The sequence below is a fragment of the Corticium candelabrum genome, chromosome 22 (genome assembly GCF_963422355.1).
Source record: "Corticium candelabrum chromosome 22, ooCorCand1.1, whole genome shotgun sequence".
In the NCBI taxonomy this organism is placed as follows: domain Eukaryota; kingdom Metazoa; phylum Porifera; class Homoscleromorpha; order Homosclerophorida; family Plakinidae; genus Corticium; species Corticium candelabrum.
In genome coordinates, this window is record NC_085106.1 from 2874976 (window position 1) to 2895165 (window position 20190).

The 20190-nt window shown below is 42.1% G+C and overlaps 5 protein-coding genes and 1 non-coding gene across 6 annotated transcripts; 2 read left to right on the forward strand and 4 right to left on the reverse strand.

Moving 5' to 3' along the window:
• Window positions 1-2339, reverse strand: LOC134196972 (HMG box-containing protein 1-like). Its single transcript, XM_062666198.1, has 7 exons — window positions 2261-2339; window positions 2003-2168; window positions 764-1502; window positions 643-700; window positions 409-587; window positions 203-335; window positions 1-146 (listed from the first exon to the last, which is right to left on the reverse strand). The coding sequence occupies exons 1-7, from the start codon at window positions 2273-2275 to the stop codon at window positions 105-107; spliced, it is 1332 nt and encodes a 443-aa protein (XP_062522182.1). The 5' UTR covers window positions 2276-2339; the 3' UTR covers window positions 1-104.
• Window positions 2340-2403: 64 nt separating this feature from the next.
• Window positions 2404-5097, forward strand: LOC134196976 (centromere protein K-like). Its single transcript, XM_062666201.1, has 10 exons — window positions 2404-2577; window positions 2651-2701; window positions 3625-3700; window positions 3764-3816; window positions 3881-3963; window positions 4019-4117; window positions 4325-4400; window positions 4457-4543; window positions 4676-4753; window positions 4811-5097. The coding sequence occupies exons 1-10, from the start codon at window positions 2497-2499 to the stop codon at window positions 4967-4969; spliced, it is 843 nt and encodes a 280-aa protein (XP_062522185.1). The 5' UTR covers window positions 2404-2496; the 3' UTR covers window positions 4970-5097.
• A 289-nt stretch (window positions 5098-5386) lies between these two features.
• On the reverse strand, window positions 5387-9292 carry LOC134197707 (uncharacterized). The gene has a single exon (XM_062667054.1). It carries the CDS (start codon window positions 9290-9292, stop codon window positions 5654-5656), a length of 3639 nt encoding a protein of 1212 aa, XP_062523038.1. The 3' UTR covers window positions 5387-5653.
• Window positions 9293-9385: 93 nt separating this feature from the next.
• On the reverse strand, window positions 9386-10866 carry LOC134196974 (uncharacterized). The gene has a single exon (XM_062666200.1). The coding sequence runs from the start codon at window positions 10747-10749 to the stop codon at window positions 9490-9492; it is 1260 nt and encodes a 419-aa protein (XP_062522184.1). The 5' UTR covers window positions 10750-10866; the 3' UTR covers window positions 9386-9489.
• Window positions 10867-11868: 1002 nt separating this feature from the next.
• Window positions 11869-18349, forward strand: LOC134197411 (alpha-aminoadipic semialdehyde synthase, mitochondrial-like). The gene is made up of 21 exons (XM_062666732.1): window positions 11869-12262; window positions 12332-12484; window positions 12560-12706; window positions 13645-13723; window positions 13782-13912; window positions 13974-14156; window positions 14213-14301; window positions 14375-14486; window positions 14935-14994; window positions 15054-15121; window positions 15182-15312; window positions 16009-16147; window positions 16541-16760; window positions 16810-16950; window positions 17008-17175; window positions 17233-17328; window positions 17394-17506; window positions 17573-17661; window positions 17721-17788; window positions 17918-18026; window positions 18089-18349. Exons 1-21 carry the CDS (start codon window positions 11870-11872, stop codon window positions 18208-18210), a joined length of 2811 nt encoding a protein of 936 aa, XP_062522716.1. The 5' UTR covers window position 11869; the 3' UTR covers window positions 18211-18349.
• Window positions 15425-15549, reverse strand: LOC134197830 (U4atac minor spliceosomal RNA). Its single transcript, XR_009972700.1, has one exon. It is a non-coding gene; the product is annotated as a U4atac minor spliceosomal RNA (small nuclear RNA).
• Window positions 18350-20190: the final 1841 nt, after the last annotated feature.

A 20190-nucleotide genomic window follows, 5' to 3' on the forward strand; every position in this document is an offset into this window, starting at 1 on the left:
ACAACTTCTATTGAAGTCGGTCGAGCTCATAAATAGCTCAGTCCATCCAACATGTACAAAATTAATAAAACACTTTTCTCATATGATAACAGTGAAAACAACCCTCAGCTCTTGTGAGGACTCCTTGCTTTGCTAGAATCATGCAGCTGAATAGAAATCATGTTTTAGTGGTTCACACACAAGGGGCCATTAGTTGACTCACTTTACGTCGTTTCCAGCAGTCCGGGTTGAGTCGTTTATGTTGCTCAGCAAGGTACCTTGCTTCAACAACGAATGCCTCTCTCTGCTCCCATGACATCTCCTTCCATTTATCACCCAAAAGAACACTTATTGTTCTAAACCAGTGAAGCATGTTATTACAGACAAACACACAGAGCGATGAACACAGATTAACAGACAGCTAACAACCTGTTGTCTTTTCCAGGATTGTCTTGGGTTATTTCCGGTCGATACTTTTTCGCGAATAACATAAAAGCATTCATTGGCCGTTTCACTCTGTCTGGGTTCCGTTTCGAGCCACGTTTCTTGCTAGCAGAACTAGAAACTATAGATGACGAGTGTCTTGACAGATTCAACTCATTTCTTTGCTGAACACAAACTCCATGAACAACAGTCCAGAATACTGTGTCAAATAAAGCTTACTCTAGCCATAAGGCTAAGGGCTAAAACAGCATCCGAGTCCAACTCTGAAAGCCCAAGGCTAAAGCAATAACTCACGATTTGACAAACGATTACAACATAAATGAATTCGAACTTAACTTACCCCTGGACACTACTAGCAAGAAACATGTTGTCAGACTCAAACGGTAGACATACATCGTGTAGCTCTAGTGACTGACAGTGCTCTAGCTTGTAATTTTGTTCCGTCTGCAGAGGGCTAAACGAACACCATCCCTTTCCTTTTACAATAAATGGGTGATCGAGTGGGACTAATGCAGTCACTCGATGTTGATTATCTTGAACGACAGTGAACGTAGCCAACATTACATCGTCGTTTCCTAAAGCTGTAGTATAGCTAATCAACCGCAGTTGATCATCCCACTCCACATCAAATTGCGCAGCAGTTATATCTCTTCGCATGTCGTCGACCCCAACCCAGACTCCCTCAGAGTTTTGTATCCAACAAGATGCGAGGAAGCAACTCCAAGTCAAATCAGGATTTATCGACTTCACTAGTGCATTGCTCGCTTGGTTTGGCGAAATTCTTTCCTCCTCGTTGCCCGTGACAACGGAATTTACTTCCGGCAGCGCATGCCTAGTTGAGATGTCGTCGGGTATGATTTTCATCAATGGGCTGTGCGAGCTGGTCGCTATGATGGCTAGTTCTGTCAAAAAGCCGGCATGCGGGTGATGAGTCAAACCGGTGAGTGAATGTGGAGCCGTGCAGACGACCAAACTTGGCGCTAACGGAGCGATGAAATGCGACGTACCAACTGAGCCTTGTACGAGAGTACGCTGATGGGCCGGCGCTCGTATCAAGCCTGGTGACGGAGCAACGACACCTAAAGGGGACCACAAAGCTATAACATTATATTACAAGTCTCATTCACTAATTTCATGCCCGGGGAAATCCCTAAGACATCTGCTACGTCCGGGCTACTCGTCTATGGACCCCTCCGACGTCCATTCCTCGTTGTCGACGAGCTATCGTCATCGACAATTGTTCCTTGGGCTGTTTCATCCAGCGACGGAGATCTCGCAACATATGTGTCGCTCCGAAATGGCTTGATCACGTGGACACGTGAGTTTAGACTCCCAGGCGCGATCTTTGAACAGGACAGCCATACTTGATGAGCAGCAATCAATGAGCGTCACGACCAGTGAAGGCGAAACGGATAGCAGTAGGTTAGCACACCATGCAGAGCGAATAATGCCATGATTTTATGCAAGTAAACCCGCAAGAAACCACCCTCGCATGTCTTATCTTTCATTTGAGCGATATTTTGGTAGCAGGCGATCGTACACGAAAAGTCATTCTGTAGCGTTCAGAACCGAATTTTACCTCGAGCTGACAAAACTTGAGCGTCGACTTGTCGCAGATCAGCGAAATTGAGCAGCGGAGAGGTCGATTTTCGCCGACCGCCGAACACATCGTTTGAATGACGGCCGTCGACAGGCACCGGAGAGCAGCGCGTTGCACTCGGATCTTTACTCAGTAGTTCGAGGACCTGCAAGAAGACGTTCGGTTAGAGTTTGTCGAAGAGAAACGACCCGATCGATGGTAGATTTCTATTTGCAGTTTGCCAATGGCAGAGCATACCGGAGAAGCCGCCATTTTCAAACGCCGCAACTGCCCGATGGGCGGATCACGGCACAACGCTTGCTAATTGCTATAACGACGCGCTATGTCTAATCGCTGATTGGCTGACAAATAATTCGTTGGTGGTTGATTGGTTGTGAAGATTCTGCAATATTTAAACAATGCAGGTCCCGTATGTGTGATAAAACTGCGCAAGCGCAAACAATATTGGTCCCGTATGTGAATACTGTAGTATCATGGATCTTTCGAATTCCAAGGACGAATTGTTGGCTAAAATGCGACAAGAGTGCACGCAACTGTCACTTGAATTAGAAAAGGTAGAGTAGATTGATCTGATAAAATACGTTTTACGAAAACGACATCGCCAGCTATGTAAATCTGCATGTCTAGACGAAACGAGAATGCTCACGTCTTCAACCCATAGCTGCTGGAGAGACGACGGTCAAGACAGTCTATAAACGGATTCTAACTGGTGTCATGGAGTGAAGGTTATTTCCTGCTGGAAATAACTGCCGTGTTGTAACGGCGGGAAATGATTTCTGTCAAAATGGGTGCGGTTTCGATTACAAATACTTTCTGCATGACGTAGAAAGTATTCAAGAAGCTAGCAGTGTAAGCTTTGCTAACGCTAGAGTCTGAATGAGTGTGAACAGCTCACTCAACACTTTCACTGAAGGAAAGAGTTTAAATTGTACTAAGTAAGTGACTCTTCGTTCCCACTGACAATCAAACTTAGATGCCTTATTTTCTAGTTACCAAGGTCTCCTTTAATTAAACTCAGCTGCATTCACATCTACCTCAAGGATACTTATTTCATCTTTAGAACAAGGACTTTGCTATGTAGTCTACTTCAGTTTCATTCTTATCTTCAAGTGTCCTTGATTAGTCAAGGCTGGTTCCGTGACTAATAGAGTATTTACAGAGCGAGGAATTTTTGGGTGAGATTATAATAATTGCGTTTCAACAGTTGAGTGGTTAGGTCATTCAGACTAAAAAGGATTTAATGACTTTGATATGACGTTTTCTGTCCTACTTGGGTCAACCTTGGTAAATACAATTGATGGTGATGAGTCAAAGTACTATACTAGAACAGCAGTGTAATACATCAAACTGTGTGTATGCATTGTGTTTGTATGATGGAAACAGAGCAGACATTATGGTCACTTGTGGTCTGGGTTAGGCTATTAAATACAAGTAAGTGCTCTGTTGCCCAGTGACAATTGCTTAGGGACACCAACAGGCTTTGAGGATTTGTTGGACGCTGAATGAACTGCATTGCAAAAGGGGATAGGACAATTCTATGACACCAGAATGTTGATAAGCATATGTAGAAGTCTAGATTGTATATGTGTATTACGTTACAGTCATTGCACGCTCTTGTCTATCAAGAACAAAGACTAAAAGCAGAATTGCAACTCTTGAAGGAACAACCTCCAGAATGTGAGTTAAGTTAGCTGTTGCATGGTATTAGTGTTCAAACCTGATATTGTTGTGTCTTTGTAGCATTAGTTAGAATTAAGCATGCAGGAGTGGTTGAAGCTGTGTTATTGGACGAGGTCTGTCTTTGCAAACAGTAGTCTTGCTGTGAGTTGAGCTTTAGTGTATCTTTATCGTTCATAGCTACGGAGAACTAATCGTGAGCTAGAAGAGTCTTTAGTGGCAATTAGGGAAAGAAAGACAGAATCGGATGCTGAACTTAAGCGGTAGTGATTCTAGAGAATATTGTTGCCATGTTTCATGCTAATTGATTATTATTAGATTGTCTCAACATCTTACTGAGTTCAAAAACATTCATGGTCATCTTGAAGCTCGATGTAGTGAAGGGGATTTATCGAGCACGGAGGATGCTCTAACAAGGTATTTCAAGTTTCTCATACACCTTGCTGTCTTCCCAGATGTTTCTTGTCAGTATGGCTTGCTGTGTGTCGTGTATTTATTACTATAACTTAGGGCCACTAAATGATGTTTGAAACTTACCACAATGTCTTTTGTGTCTAATTGCAACTAACCACATGCATTTTTGTCTAATTTATTTATTGATTTGGATTGTATTGTTACCATAAGGGACCAGCATCAAGAAGCGGTTGACAAGAAACGGAGAAAGGCTAAAGCATATTACAACTCTCTGTCAAAAGAAATGGTTTATTGTCAACACTAACATACTGCTTGGAATATGTACAAGCATTAATTTGCTAGGACGACTTTGTGTCTCAACATTTTGGAAGTCCTACTGATGAGGAGCAATCACCGTCAATTGCAAGAGCAAGGAACAGACAAGGAAAGGCAAGTTTAATACTACCTAACACATTTTCAGGAGAATTTAATTGCATGTATTAATTAATTGTGAATTTAAACAACTGGTATTTTAGAAGTCAATTAACTTCATGATGTACAAGGCTGATGTTCTGTTTGTAGAAGTCACTGAAGCAATCTACACTTGACCTTGTAACAAGTACGAGGAAGGAATATAAATCGATGACTGAGATGATCGATGTCAGTGTTTAGTGGTAGTCGTTCTATGTTGATGCTTATTATTTCTTACTGTAATAGGAATTGACTGATGTGTGGCTGGAGTCTGCTCATCATCCTTACAAAGTTATCCCTGATGATTACTGGCCGCCATATATCAGACTTCTCCTCACTGCCGGCATAGCACGACTCAATCCCTCCAATTCTAATCAGATACAGCTGGTACCTTGCTTTAGATGACACATTAGTGTGGTTTTATCGACTGGAGTTTTGACAACTCTTGTAACTATGTATATTTTCATTGTAGGCAGGTTATGAAAGAGTCTTTGGGCATTTTATCCAGATGCAATGTGATTCCTTGTGCAGAAGGTACAGTGTAGTAGTGGCATGTTCGAGTTCAATAGTCATGGAGAAGGCCTAGACAGACACGAGTAGAATTGGACCGTGTGAAGTCTGGCATCTTGACATGTACATCCAAACAGACATTCACGTAGGTGGACCTGTATCCGAATCCAGACTCTCGTGATGCACCGTGTGTTAAGAGGTTTCAAGGCTATATGCTTGGTCTCTTTGATGCGCTCGGAACATTTCTTTGTTCAGATTGTCTTGTGCTATGGTTTCTATAGTATCCTGGTTTTCTGTATCGGGCAACTATCCTATGGCAAGTTCAAGGGAGCTTGCATATAAGGCTATCAAAGTCTCGTCTTTCATAGCCAGATTGTTATTGAACTTTGGCTACTAGATAGACTTCACATGACCTCATTTTATCCAACATGTTTAACACAATTTGACCCTGTCAAAGAGATGCATCATGATAATACAACAGTTCTATGCTTATGTAACACTTGTAGTCATGTTTACATTGTAGTCATGCTTACATGCAAAACATATATCAAAGGTGCAATTTGTACGGAAAATAGTAGTTTATGTTTCGTGTTCTGTGTTTACTGACTTGTCATTTTCTTGAACTTGGGCAAACATGCTGGCAGTGCAACTCCATGCTACCAGATCCCTCATAGTTACATCAGACAATGGTTTTATAGAATACGACATAGAGGCAGGCAAGTCATCTGACACACGTGTTACTTTGTTACTTGAGGCAGTTGCTCGAGTCTCCATTTCATGTGGAATAGGTTCTGAATCACTCCATGGGAGTACAATATCTTCATCAATACAATCTGTCGCCCTATCAGTACGTTCTATGAGCTCAGATACAGCCATTGATGCTTCCAAACACATCTGAGCAGAGTCTTGATCTCCAACAGTGACAAAGTAGGTAACAAGGTTACCAAGATCTTCAACATGACACTTGTCTAATTTCCTCTCTGTATCGACCTGTGATAAAGCCTCCATGCTGGTAATGATGGCGTGATCCTCATTGCTTCGAGTCATTGCAGTTGTTTGGTGGAATCGAGCTAGAGACAGCAATCCGGCAATCATCTTGGGGTCACCTTTCCCAGTGCTTTTCTCGTAAAGCAATAGAGCCTCACGGTAACTTGACAAAGCTTCCATTTTGAGGTTTTCAGCCAATAAGCAGTCACCTACACACACCTTGATATCTGCCATGACAGATCGACCTGAAGCAAACATTTCGACCATGACAGTTGCTTGATTTTCCTCGTTGAATACGGCTTCTGAGCTGACAAGAGCAGTCTGATATTCTCCCATTTCTTTTAGAGAATGAATTACCAAGCTGGACAGTTTGGTTGCATTCAAAGTCATGCAGATCATCTGTCCTGGTATCTCCATGTTCAACTGTCCCAATTGTTCAACCAGTCTTGTATCAGCACTCTGACATATTTCTATAACACGGTCAAACCGCTTTTGCGAATAGAAATGGTCAGCAAGTTCATAGCTGGCAGCAAGTATTAGGAGAGGATCGGCCATCTTCTCAAACAGCTGAAGAGAATGCATGAGCTTCTCTTCAGCAAGCTCCGGCTTAAACTGTGAACATGACTTTGCTAAATTAGTATAAAACTTTGCTAGTTCAGTAGCACTTTGATTAGCAAGTGAGAGAATACGGGATGCTTGAAAATAGTTATCAAATGCTTGTGGGGTGTCCTCCATTGCCAGATGACAATCTCCTATCCACTTCAATGTCTCTCCGATTGAACGGTGACCGGATGGCAAACAACACTGTAACATTGTTAGTATTTTTTGGAACACCAAGAGAGCCTTTTTAGCATTGCTGACATTATAGAGATATTGACCACAACTTTGCCAATAGTTCAGGCTCTGGAGGTTTACATTGGTTGCAACGTCTCTGCTAAGCAGAGCTTTCCATACTCTTCTATTAGTGGTTGCCATCAGATGGAAGTTGGCGTCAATATCTGCCATTTCTGCCATCTGTTGTGCACTCATATTCTTCAAGGTATCTTGCATAATACCATGCAAGATCTTACTGGAACTTTTCACTCCTAACATGGATATTCTATTCATGTAGTGAGGTGCTACTGCATTGGCTGGATTTGTTGATTCAGATGTCTTTGACACTACGATGGACATTAGCTCTTTAATTTGAGCATCCTCAGACTTGAGGGCATATTGTGTCACCAAATCAGTTAGTCTTGCAGTTGAACCTTGCCCTGACAAATACATCTCAGATAGTCTGCTTCCTGCAAACTGAGTATGAAACATCATCTGTATTGAAAACACTGTTGTCTGTAGCAAGAAAACTCGTATATTGATGAATACTGATGGTTCCTGGAGTTGGTTGATAATGACTTGTGCCTCGTGAAGAGTTTGCTGACACTCATCATACTGTTGCCTTGTAGCAAAGCAGACAGCCAAGTCAAGCATACGAGACGCAACTTCTGCAGACTGTAAACGCTTGTCAAGAGCTCGTTTCACTCCTTGCTGGCACAGTGACAACTCCAGCCATGGATCATTTATAGTCACAGCCACAACTCGGACAAAATCAACAATTGTTTCACACGTTTGATCCAGTATGTTGGCTTGATTTACTGTCTTAGCTACAGCCTGCGTGTGAGACAGCATCTCCACTAGGAGTGGATCCATACACTGCAAGGCTGATGGAATGTCTTTGGATGAAGGCAGGTGACGGGCTATCACATGGCTCAAAATAATGAGACTATATTGTACATCTAAGTCAGTGAGATGATAACGTCTCACATACTGTTGTATCCGTGATGGCACACAATAACGAGTGTTACCGGCCGAGGATACTCCACACTCTTGCAAAATGGAACCCGTGTCTATGAGTTGGGTTAGGGTTTCTCTAAACTTCTGTTCAGAGAATGGACTGATATGTTCCATTAAGCATTCTCTGAGAATATATTCTGAAATTGGTTCTAAAGAGAGCAGAGCACAGTAAGACAGTATCTTCCACGCATGACTAGATTGACTGGATAGATTATGAATATCCATCTCCCATAGTGGGAGCTTGATGGGTTTGTCCGACTTAAGTTGCACAACGCCAGCTTTCAGCCGTCTCTGATCAAAGAATGACAGTCCCAACCGTTGGATCTGGCCGTCGCTCAATGACCTGATATCCCCAACAGACTCGACATCAAATTTTAGCTTTAGATCTTCCTCCAAGTGACTCAAATGATAAAACTTCAGCCAGCCAGACACATTGGATAACTGCTCTCTCACGGTCGTGACATGTTTCGAGAACATCTCCACATAGCTTGAAGGATTAACATGATGATTCATTTTCAACTTCTGAGCAGCATAGACCAATGCAAGGGGTAGACATGCAGCCATATCCTTTCCAATCAACTGCTTGAGTGCCTCATCCTGCAGTTCTTCATCAACTGCCGTGTATGTTTTCATGATTCTAATTGCTCGATCTTCATCCAGTGGTTGCAACTGAAACTTGGGGACATCAGCCCACGCACCTTGGAAAGACTGACTACGCGTTATGACCAAGACATGCGCATTAGAAGTGATGGGTGGCATGCATGATTTGACGAGCTCCAAGTCCTGTGCATTGTCAAACACAAAAAGAATTCCTTTCTTCTCACTTGCAATGGCCTGCACGGTTCGAAGATCATCAACAAAATGATTGAATGTGTGATAGTTGTGTAGAGTGATTGCAGTATGATGTGATAGATGGATGGACAAGGATGACTCAGCAGATATCCATACAACACCATCAGGGTAGAAAGCCGTGTATTTCTCAACAAATTCCTTTGCGAGGAACGTCTTGCCCATTCCTGCAGCACCGTGTAACACAACGACTCGGAAATTTCTCGACTCTTCTGACTCGTGGAATACAGCAAACAACTGCTTGAGCTCTGCATCTCGCACAGATTGATAACTAGCAGCAATTTTCCTGGGATTGCTGGACGTCTCCTCTAGCGTTGATTCGCGCATTGCTCGGCGTAGTTTCTCCATCGTTGCTTGATTGTCCCGTTGCCTCCATTGGTGCAGTATTCTCACTGCTTGGGTCTCCCTGTCGTCTTCTGTTTCGCTACTGGCTGCAAGTGATGGATCTACAGGAATGTCTAGGCTTTCTGCGAACGACTGGAAAGTGCGTCCGCTGAGGCTTTTTTCCACAAAATCCTTCAGATCATCATCCGTTGGATCGAAAACTTCCATTATTTCGAACACTATGGCTTATGGCTGTTTAGCGCGCGTGTGACATGTGCATGGCAGGCGTACACACTGCATGATGGGCGGGACTTTTCTCACACAAAGACTGGACACGTGACAGAGTCAGACTATTACAGTAACGCATTGCTAGTTAACACTGAAAAATTTATAAAGGACAATTTTTATGTGTTCATACATCAAATCTATGTCATCTCTTTCAGCCTAAAAATACATACCACATTTTCTTTAGGCCGAGAAACTGGTAGCCATTTAATATCAAAACATTGTTCATTAGGACGCATCCATTTGTATCGTTTGAACAGGTAGGTGACAGACTGCTTCATGAGTACTTGGGACAGCATTTTACCCACACATCCACGAGGACCACCTCCAAATGTCCATACACGATCTTCACAGCCTGCATTCACTCCAATCCATCGGTCAGGTAGCAAAGAGTCTGGCTTGGGAAAGACATCTGGATCACGATTTGCTGTAAACGTTGTGTACATCAACGATTGTCCCTCTTGAACTTTAAACCCCGAAATGCAAAGTTCCTGAGTGACAATTTTCCGCCCACCTATAAATGATGGCCATTTTCGCTGTATTTCAAGTAGCAAACGATCCAGAAACTCTTCATCATCTATTGCTTTGTTGCACATCCACTGGTGATCATCTACAGCCATTTCAAGACAGAAGGATGTCAACAGTGATCCAAGTGCCTTCGGAACCAATGCAGAAATAAATAGAAGAATATGAGCAGCAACTTCTTCCCTGGATTTAAAGCCTGCATTGTTTATCGCATGAAGTAGAGTAGATTTATCCGCCCGGTCCATACGTAAATAAATCTCGGCCAACAACTTGTCTCGTGCTTCAACAGCACTACGAAAAGTTGACTTTCCAAACCCTGGAATGTGGAATTTCAGTGGAACAGAAACGATGCCATGCCAGTGAGCAGTGACTAGTGCCGAGTATTTTTCAGAATTTTGTTTCAAATCTTCTAGGCTCATCCCAAGAAACAGTCCTAGACACAAGTCAGTGCACATCTTCTTAAAAGTCTGATACAAAGGTACACTCTCTTGCTCGTTCAACTTCCCTAGATGCATAGCAATAACAGCATCAATCAGTTCATTCTGCTCTGTTATACGTCGTGGCTCAACCACACTATGTATGATCGTCCGAAGACGTCCAAAGTCTTCTTCGTCGCTGAAAATGATGCTGTCCTCACCGTAGAGTTCATGAATGTGATCCATAAAACCCCGTCTGAAACAGGAAGAGTGTTCAGTCATCATTTCCCGTACTCCTTCATTGGATGTCACGAATACAGTGACGCGACCGATAATTCGGCTCTGGAAAATGTTGCCGTAACGTCTCCTTTTCTGGGTTACAAAGCTGAAGGGATCCTTGGCGAAAGCGATGGACTCGTCGTTGAAGATACCGAAACGTGTTCCACCCGGTGGATTCATGTCGAGACGGTGACGGTGATGACTAACGACTGGTGACTGGTTGGTACCTGGTACCGCTCGTCGCCAGTGGTCACTAGCAACGCGGTACACCTCTAGGCAGACCTACCAATAACATCATCCCGGATGTGCGCATTTTTAGCTACTATTAGTGTAGTGTTGTGTTGACAGTTTCATGGCAATACGCGCTTTGATTGAGACTTTATTTTACGACGGGAATCCCTCGACACAGTGGCCGATCTTCCGGGAACCGTGCTTACAAGAAACTATTTACACTATTAATTACACTAAATCTAGTCAAGCATACAGATATATAGCCTCGAACTTCCAGACCAGAGAGCGCGCAAAGCGCGCGAACTCTAGTCTGGACCAAGTCGATACTAAAATGGTTTCGAAAATAGCCCTTCTAAGCCAATCAGCTTCTACAACCCGAATCTCGGTTGTAAATTCTGATTGACTTAGCAATAATAGGTTATGCTAAGTGCACTAGCACTGATTGTGCGCGTGTGAAATCCTCGTGGGCGCCAGAACAATGACTGAACTCTGCACGCACACATCTTAGTTTTAGTTTCAGCTTCATTTCTTCGATATTTACAAGCTTGCGGTGACAGGACATGCACAGCAGCGTCGCCAGACCATCACCTTTGACAACTGGTCGAGCGGTTAGACTAGCTAGCGGTCTGCCGAAGAATCAAAGAGTCCTCGTTTCATGCCGTCTACCAAGATATCGCCGCAAACACGGCAGACGTCTCTTCTTTGTTCGTGAGATCTCATGGCATTTACAAATGATATGTTGATCTAGGTAAAACGATCTTACGCTGTTAGACACCATTAGCATCGCTACTGATAAATACTTCCGAAATCATTTTAGTATCGACTTGGTCCAGACTAGAGTTGGCGCGCTTCGCGCGCTCTCTGGTCTGGAAATTCGAGGCTAACAGATATAACACGTTCTACCAGGATTCTTCTCGCACTCACATAGCATGTATATGATATATGATATACGCAAATATTTTCAATTATCGTATCAAGCCAAAACTCGCACAGATTCAGAAACTATATAGCCTGAGTGTACAGCGGTAACACGTGCAGCTCACGTGAACAAAATAGATCCCGGATAAGCATGTGGAAATCTCTTTTTTGCTCGCTTTGCAGACGCCGACATTCTCAGATATTGTATAGAATGAGCAGGACAAAATCCATCATAGCCATAGCACGAGAAGAAAGTTCAATATGGGAAAGACGGGCCCCTCTGAATCCACTGCAAGTGCAGCAACTAGTACGCAGCGGAATCAATGTTATCGTGCAGCCGTCAACTCGCAGAGCGTACACCATGGACGAATATGCTCAGGCAGGCGCAGTAATCCAAGAGGATATGTCAGAAGCGACAGCCATAATGTCCATCAAGGTGCTACCAGTTGACAGTCTGCTGCCTGACAAAACCTACTCTTTCTTCTCTCACACAATCAAAGCACAGGAAGCTAACATGCCACTATTGGATGCAGTCCTCGACAAGGTGAGGATATTAGAGCGTAATCAGCATGATCTGTCTCACTGGGCAGTATATCTACATCCAAATTTGCAGAGAATTCGATTAATGGATTATGAAACGATGAGAAACGACAAAGGGCAAAGAGTGGTGGCGTTTGGTCAGTATGCTGGTATAGCTGGTATGATCAATATACTGCATGGTCTAGGCTTGAGATTGCTGGCGTTGGGACATCACACTCCTTTTATGGTGAGACTCAACAGGACCGAGACTTGGGAGTCCAAGGACGGGCAGTTCAGTTCATTGACTGTACGTTTGTGTTAGCACATCGGAATGCCACATAACTATCCAAGTACAAGTGCTGCTAAAGCAGCAGTGGCAAGCGTGGGCCGGGAGATTCAGTATGGATTGCTGCCGTCGGTTCTTGGTCCGATGGTCTTTGTATTCACTGGAACCGGCAATGTCTCGCAGGTATAAAGTACGACAATTGCTACAATATATGCAGACTCATACAAAAGTATGAGTTTACTCAATGCACGTGAGGTAACATGACAATGGAACCAAACATTTTGTTAAACTTAACTCTAATAAACAGAGTAGAGTACAAACAGTCAATATTTGTCAGTTCTGTTTTCGTTACTTTGCTGCTATTTCCAGGTTTTTTAAAATGAGATATGATCAAACATTGTAATCTTAACGACTAGAAGGACTGTTTTAATGAACAGGAGTCATAATCATCACCAAACACAGAAAACACTTAGACAGGGCCATAGCAAGCTGTGAAAAAATAGTCCAATTAATTATATACATTGGTTATTATTAATTAATTAATAATTAATTATTAATTAATTAATAGTTGTATGAAAATATTTAAATATCTAGTTATTGGATTGCTCCACAGTTAACCTCTTTGGACAATTGAAGTTCAGAGGCTGGTGAGTTGATTCGGAACATCTTGATCATGCATGGGCATGGTTGATGTGGTGTCTGCCTTAGCAATCCCTGATATGCACTAGACAACGTCCTGGGTGTTGTAGGTCAAGCGCAAGTCTCGTTGCCCTCAACGTTTCAGGCTTCTTTTGTCTCAAAAACGAGAGAACCCGGTAACATCAAAGGCAGCACAAGTCTAATGATACGTATAAAATATCTAATATATTTAATCAGGTATACTATATTTTTGAAGTTTACTCTAATCATTGATTGGCGGAACTCAACTTTTGGGAAAATGGTCTGGCAAATGCCAGACCACTTGCAACGGCCCTGCACTAACACACATGTTACTCGTATATCTCACTAAAATCAGCATGTTTTCTATTTGTATGACACATTTTGGGTTGTGTAAGTTACAATTTTTGGTGTGGTCTCACGTGATTTTACAATCGTAAATGTTATTTGTTTCTATATTGTAGGGTGCACAAGAAGTTTTCAAGCAATTACCAGTTGAAATGGTGGAGTCGTCTCAACTGCAGTCAGTTGTTCGGTCAGGAGGTACGGCGACATTTCAAGACACCAACTAATTGATTCTTTAATACTTTTTGTTGTGTAGACAGCACTCAGCGTATCTTTGGTACAATTGTGAAACGAGAAGATTATCTCGTACGTCGAGATGGTGGGAAGTTCGACAAGCAAGAGTGCAAAGATCATCCGGAGTTGTATAAATCAGTTTTTTCCACAAAGGTGTGAGACCCATTGTTTGCATTTGAGCGTCTGATTACATAAATATGAACGCTAATTGTAGATCGCTCCATACATGTCTGTGCTCATCAATGGTTTATACTGGGATGCGAGATCTCCTCGTCTGCTAACATACTCTGATGCTAAACGATTGCTAACTCATAATAATACCACAGTGTCGAAGCCTGGCGAGCCTCATTTGCCACATAGACTTCTTGCCATTTGTGATATTTCGGCAGACTTGGGGGTATAGTATGGCGGACAATGTGTGTCTTTGTTCTTCATGGATTATCATATCTGTAGGGATCATTAGAGTTTATGACTGAGTGTACGTCGATTGATAATCCATTTCTTATCTATAATCCTTTCAAAGATGAATCAGTAACCGGCGAGTAAGACTATTGCCGTTTAGTGCATCTAATGTGAATCTAATGCTTTAACTTTGTCTTGTTGTATGTTGCTTAGTATGTCAGCTTCTGGCGTATTGATGTCCTCTATTGACAACATGCCAGCACAGGTGCCTCGTGAAGCAACTGATTTCTTTGGTTCACATTTACAGCCTTATGTTGATGAAGTGGTAAGTATACTTATTGACTACAGGTACATGGGAATGGAGCAGAGAAAGTCAGTCAGTGCGTAAACGATTGACTCCGTTATTTTGTAATATGTCTGTTGTCATAACGACTAGTGTATTCACACATATGCTATTATAGACTACCAACTGACGCAGTCATGTTGGGTACAAAGGATTGACCTCTTTATATTAGCTTGCTATGTGTAAACTGTGATGTACAATAATTTAGTTTGTCTTTTGTTTTTATGTGTCAATTTGTTATTTGTAATTATTGATCTAAACTTGTTGGAATGAATATGTATTTCATTGTTTACTAGATCGTGTAGCTTGTCGCCAAGTTGCTTGGAATTTTGTGTAAATCGTTTAGTTGATAGTTTAATTAATAGATCAATCTGGAGTGACATTTTTAGTCGTAAGATAATATTTTATACATAAATTCTATATCTTGTAGCTTCGTCTTGATGGCTCTGAAGACTTCACTAAGCTCTCGGTCTCTCCAACTGTGAAAGATGTGAATACTGTGCTTACTTAATTAGTAGGACGTTGCTTTTATTCTGTTTTCTATGTCAGGCTTTGATTACATACAACGGATGTCTGACACCCAAGTATGACTACATCAAGGCTCTGAGAGCTGCTAAGTATGGGCCATCTTTCTGTGTTGTTCAGATGTGTTTGTGCAAAGTTTCGTACTTACGTAGGGAAGCAAAAGCTGCAAAGGCTCAGAATATTGTGGGTCCAGCTCGGAAAGTGTTGATCTTGGGTTCTGGCTACGTATCAGCTCCTGTGGTAGAATATTTGACCAGACGTGAAAAATTTGGTGTCACAATAGGTAATTGAAAGATTTTGTCATAGAAAGTTTGCATGGGTGTAGTTCAGATGATAATTTATTTAGAGTAATATATTGTTTGTATATAAGCATATTATTTTTACCCCACCAAGTGGGGTCCAAAAATTGAGACACCAGGAACAAAGCCTGGAGCTCTTGGTATGTTGTATCATGGGTGTCAGCAGACCACTCTCACTAGACGATCCTTGAGCAGTCGCTCATCCCTCTGATAAGGACGTTAGGGAAATGTTGTGCTGGCAAGTCAGTAGTTGTATCATGGAGATAGTATGTTTCTTGTGGGGAAAAATTTCTTCTGAGATGTGCTGTGTACAGCATGTTTTTAGTCATCTGGACTCATTTTAAACCCTTGCATTGTTACCAGGCATGGTAGATTGTATGTTATACTATAGGAGAATTTGAGGCTAATCAGACATTGTATTATCAATGAGTAACACTGTACTGTAAATCTATTATTTTAAAGTAAGAAATACTCAAGTTGAGGATATAACATGTTTGTGAGTGGTGAAATTTTGTGGAAGCTGAGATATGAATTAAAGTTAGAAATTGGTTGCTTGTTGCAAAATTTTTAAAAAATTATTAATTTAAAACTGGTTGATTTACGGTATCATGCCAGTAGTACTGAGTGAAACCAGGAGGACATTTGCTATTAATTCTTACAAAATGCTGTTTTTGCTGTAGCATCAAATGTCGCCTCAGACGCCTCACAACTTGCTTCTCGGTATGCCAACACAACACATAAGCATTGGACACTTGCTAGCGACTCGACTTCTGACTCCCAGCTCAAAGAAATGGTTGATGAACACGATGTAGTAATCAGGTGATTAGTGTTGTTCGTTAGTGTATCTGTGTTTCTGTTTGCTTACTTGTCTGGTTATCTTGAGGCTGGTTCACGATATTGAAGCTGACGCTCAGCTGAGCGTCAACATCAAAGACACCGCCTTGACGCAGGCGGCATCCTTTGATGTTGACACTGATGCTGATGCTGGAATAGGATTCATTTCTATTCCAGCGTCAGTGTCATTGTCAATATTGTGAACCAGGCTTAAGGGTCATGAGCAGCTGAGCATTAACTCTAGTGAAGCACCGAATACTTGGACAGGCAGGCAGATTGGACAGTGTAGCGTTTTTATTGTAGCATCTGCTGTTATTGTCTTGTCTCGTCTTCACTGAGTCTGACAGGTATGATGTACTACTTGGAGTGTTTTTCTAGTTTACTGCCATCTTGGTTACATCCAGCAGTGGCCAAAGTATGTGTTGCGAATGGCAAGCACTTGGTTACATGCAGCTATACGTCTCCTGAAATGCAAAAATTATCTTCATCTGCCGAAGCTGCTGGTGTCACTCTTCTAAATGAAGTTGGCTTGGATCCAGGCATTGATCATATGCTAGCTGTCCGGTGCTTTAATGATGTGAAAAAGAAAGGCGGAATTGTATGCAGTAGACAATAGTCATTCTGTGTGTTAACTGTTGTTCTTACAGATTGAGTCGTTTGTGTCTTGGTGTGGTGGTCTTCCTTCTCCCGAATCTAGTGACAATGCACTGCGTTACAAATTCAGTTGGAGTCCTCGAACCGTTCTAGGCAATCTGAAAAACCCAGCCAAATACATGCGGAAAGGCAAGGTGAATGGTGTGTTGTCTGACTACATCATATATGTTCTTTTACTGAGTTATCTCTAGTTGATTGAAGTTCCTGCTGGTGGATGGTTGATGCATTGTGCAGAGCCTGTGGAAATCATTCCAGGCTTTAACTTGGAAGGTATTCCCAACAGAGACTCAACTGTTTACGCCGAGAAATATGGTCTTACATCTGTTCACACAATTTTACGTGGAACTCTACGATTCTTGGTTTAAATCTTTTTAGTTCGTTATAGTAGATGTCGAGCAGGCATAGTGTGGTTTTAGGGTCATTTCAATGCAGTTCAAGCATTGGATGAAGTGGGTTTGCTTGATGATAAAGAGGATGCTCGATTAGACCCTAGCTGTTCTCCTCTTCGATGGGTATGCTGTCTGTACAGTACACTTTGTTGCTTTCCATAGTAACTGATGCTTGTTTTGATTTGTAGTGTGACATCATGGCAATGTTGGTATCACGAACTGATGCTCGTGGAGTTGATCTGAAGTCTAGTGTATATGAGCTGTTAGGTCGCGATCTAACAAAGTTAAACATGCTTGAAGAGTTAATAAAATTGTTTGAATTTGTGGATGTCTGTCTGCATTCAAATAGAGTTCATGTTGTTTGCAGACTTGGCCTGCTTTCTGAAGAAACTGTTTTGTTGAAAGGCACTCCATTAGACACACTGACTGCCTACCTTGAAAAATCATTGGCATTTGGTAGGACAGAGGAGATTGCTCAGCTATTATAATAGACTGTAACTGAGTTTTTTGTGTAGAAGAGGGCGAAAGAGACCTTGTTATTTTGCAGCACAATATTAGCATTCGATGGTCTGAATCACGAAAGGTAACATAAATTGACAGTATTAAAGATGTATAGACAACTTTATTCATATTCCTTAATGACAAATTTTGCTTTGTTTATGTGTTTCTGGTGACACATTATGTTAAGTAATGTTTGCATTTGATGTGGTAGGAAACGAAGGAGATCACACTTGTAGAGTATGGCGATCCTAAAGGATTCTCAGCCATGTCTAGGCTTGTTGGATTGCCGACTGCCATTGCCACAGAAATGTTGCTAGAAGGTTATTGGATAGTGTTTTTGTATATCCTATTGCATATGAGATAATAGTGAGTGTGATTGCAGGAGATATCAGCACAACTGGTGTAGTGGAACCATTGTCTTCAGAAATTTATGATCCAATTCTTCGAAAACTGAACGAATCTGGGGTTAGTTTCAAAGTAGTGTCTCATGGGCAAATGTTATAGGTATCTACTTACCTTGTACATTGTGACAAATATTTATTATTGCTACTACTACTTTTGTACAGTGAAGTACATTTGTTGTAAACTACAGACACTAGAGACAGTGCTGTTACAATGTTTGAAGAGTATGTTTTTTCTTTGAAATTGCTCCGAATCAGCTGCACAAATTTGGGTTTTATGATGGCTACTGTCAGTCACATGGCAAGAGAAGAGTATGTGCTGAAACAAGAGGCAAAGACAGCGGGTTTTTAACTGAGAAGCGCCATGCACATGTGCACATACGTGTGTATGCTTGGGTTTTGTGATTGCACTTCTCAGCTCATTTCAAGGATCCCACTTAGTAGGTATTGTTATATCCCAATGCAGGGAACTGACCACACAAGAGGGTGGACTGGAAATGACTACTGTACTAGTAGACAAGAAGGGAGGCTGGCGATGCACACGACCAGTGGATTTCAAACAACTAGTTATCTTTCATGGGAAAGCTCCTGTAGATACATCTTGTTTGTGCTTTGGATTATTCTGTTAGTCGTGTTATTTGACTGGAGATCTGAACCTGAACCTGCAGAAATGATTTTCTCAAGTGAAAATCTTTCAAGTCGAAGACATCGGCGCTAGGAGAGAAGTTACACATAAAGTGAAGACAACCAGATATACAGACGGGTATTGCTGATTGTCCAGCATGTTTGGCTTGTTTCTGCACATAATCATGCAGGACTTCAAATGATAGTGACTTTGTACCAGTGATGTCTTTACCGGGAATTTCCGAAACAGCGGTCAGCCCAGTGGGCAATCTTTTGGAAACTGTCATTATTTACAGCCTTTGGACCGCTAATGTGAATCAAGATTGTGGTGCTGGATGTGCCCAAAGTTGGTCGAAATTCTGAGATTGTATTCTAGTAACGTGCACTAGGCTACTATAGTATGATACTACAGTGTACGCAGCGGTCTAAGAGTGTGTTCACATCGGGCCTAATCATGATTAGTTTGGCGTTAGTGCACTAACGCCACTCGTTCACACTGGTCCTAAATCATGATTAGTGTAACGCTGTGGTATTACAACCGCATTAGTGGCGTTAGTGGTTGCCCGTGAGGTAGTGTAGAAGAAGAGTATGCCGCCGATGTTTCTGATGCGGTGTTGTATGTTTAATTAAAAGTACAAACGCAGCAACGATATGGCGACCTACACGGAAGCGCAGGCAGATGTCTACGTGCGTCCCTGAAGGAGCTGCCAGAGATGCAGCGGCTAGATGAGCTGGATTAGCTAATTTATCTAATCAGGATTAGCTGAAATAGGTAAAAGAAATGCACCCTAGAGGTTTCCCTCTCCAAAACCTAAAGCAATGGCTTTGTCAAGACAATTCACGCGAATTTTTGCCGGATACACTCACGTGCCCACGTGACTTCTAATCATAGTTAGCGGTGTCAACGCGCTTGCGCTGATGTTGGCCTAATCATAGTTAGTCCAGATGTCGGTGTGAACGCGCTCTTACACTGTGGAACAGAAGTTGAGCTTTCTCAGGAGGCTGAAAGAAGAATTCGGAAACAATGTCAGCCTTGCGTCGTCACGTGAGCTGGGTATTGACCGGAAGAGCTAGGGGATACGAGCATGGAGAGATAAAGAAACGCCTGACAAGAAGCGTAGGAGGGCAGTCGGGTCTGGTCGTACTTCTAAGCACTGATAAAAACTAAGTATGCAGGACAGGCCTCACACCTGCTTACTCTGTAGTACATGTACTCAAGTCATTTTGCCAATTTCCATAGTTTCCTATGAATCGCCCATGCGCTTATATTTATCGCTTATTGGGAACAGATTTTCTTCCATAAAATCCCATTTTCCGTATTGCGGCCCTGGGGGCTGTTTCGGAAATTCCCAGTACTTGCTAACAGCTAATGGCAATATCATACAGTCCTAGACAAGAATCAGCTGTCTGTCAGCGAGTTAACTAAGTTAACCTACCAGAAGAACTGTGAGTTGAATGA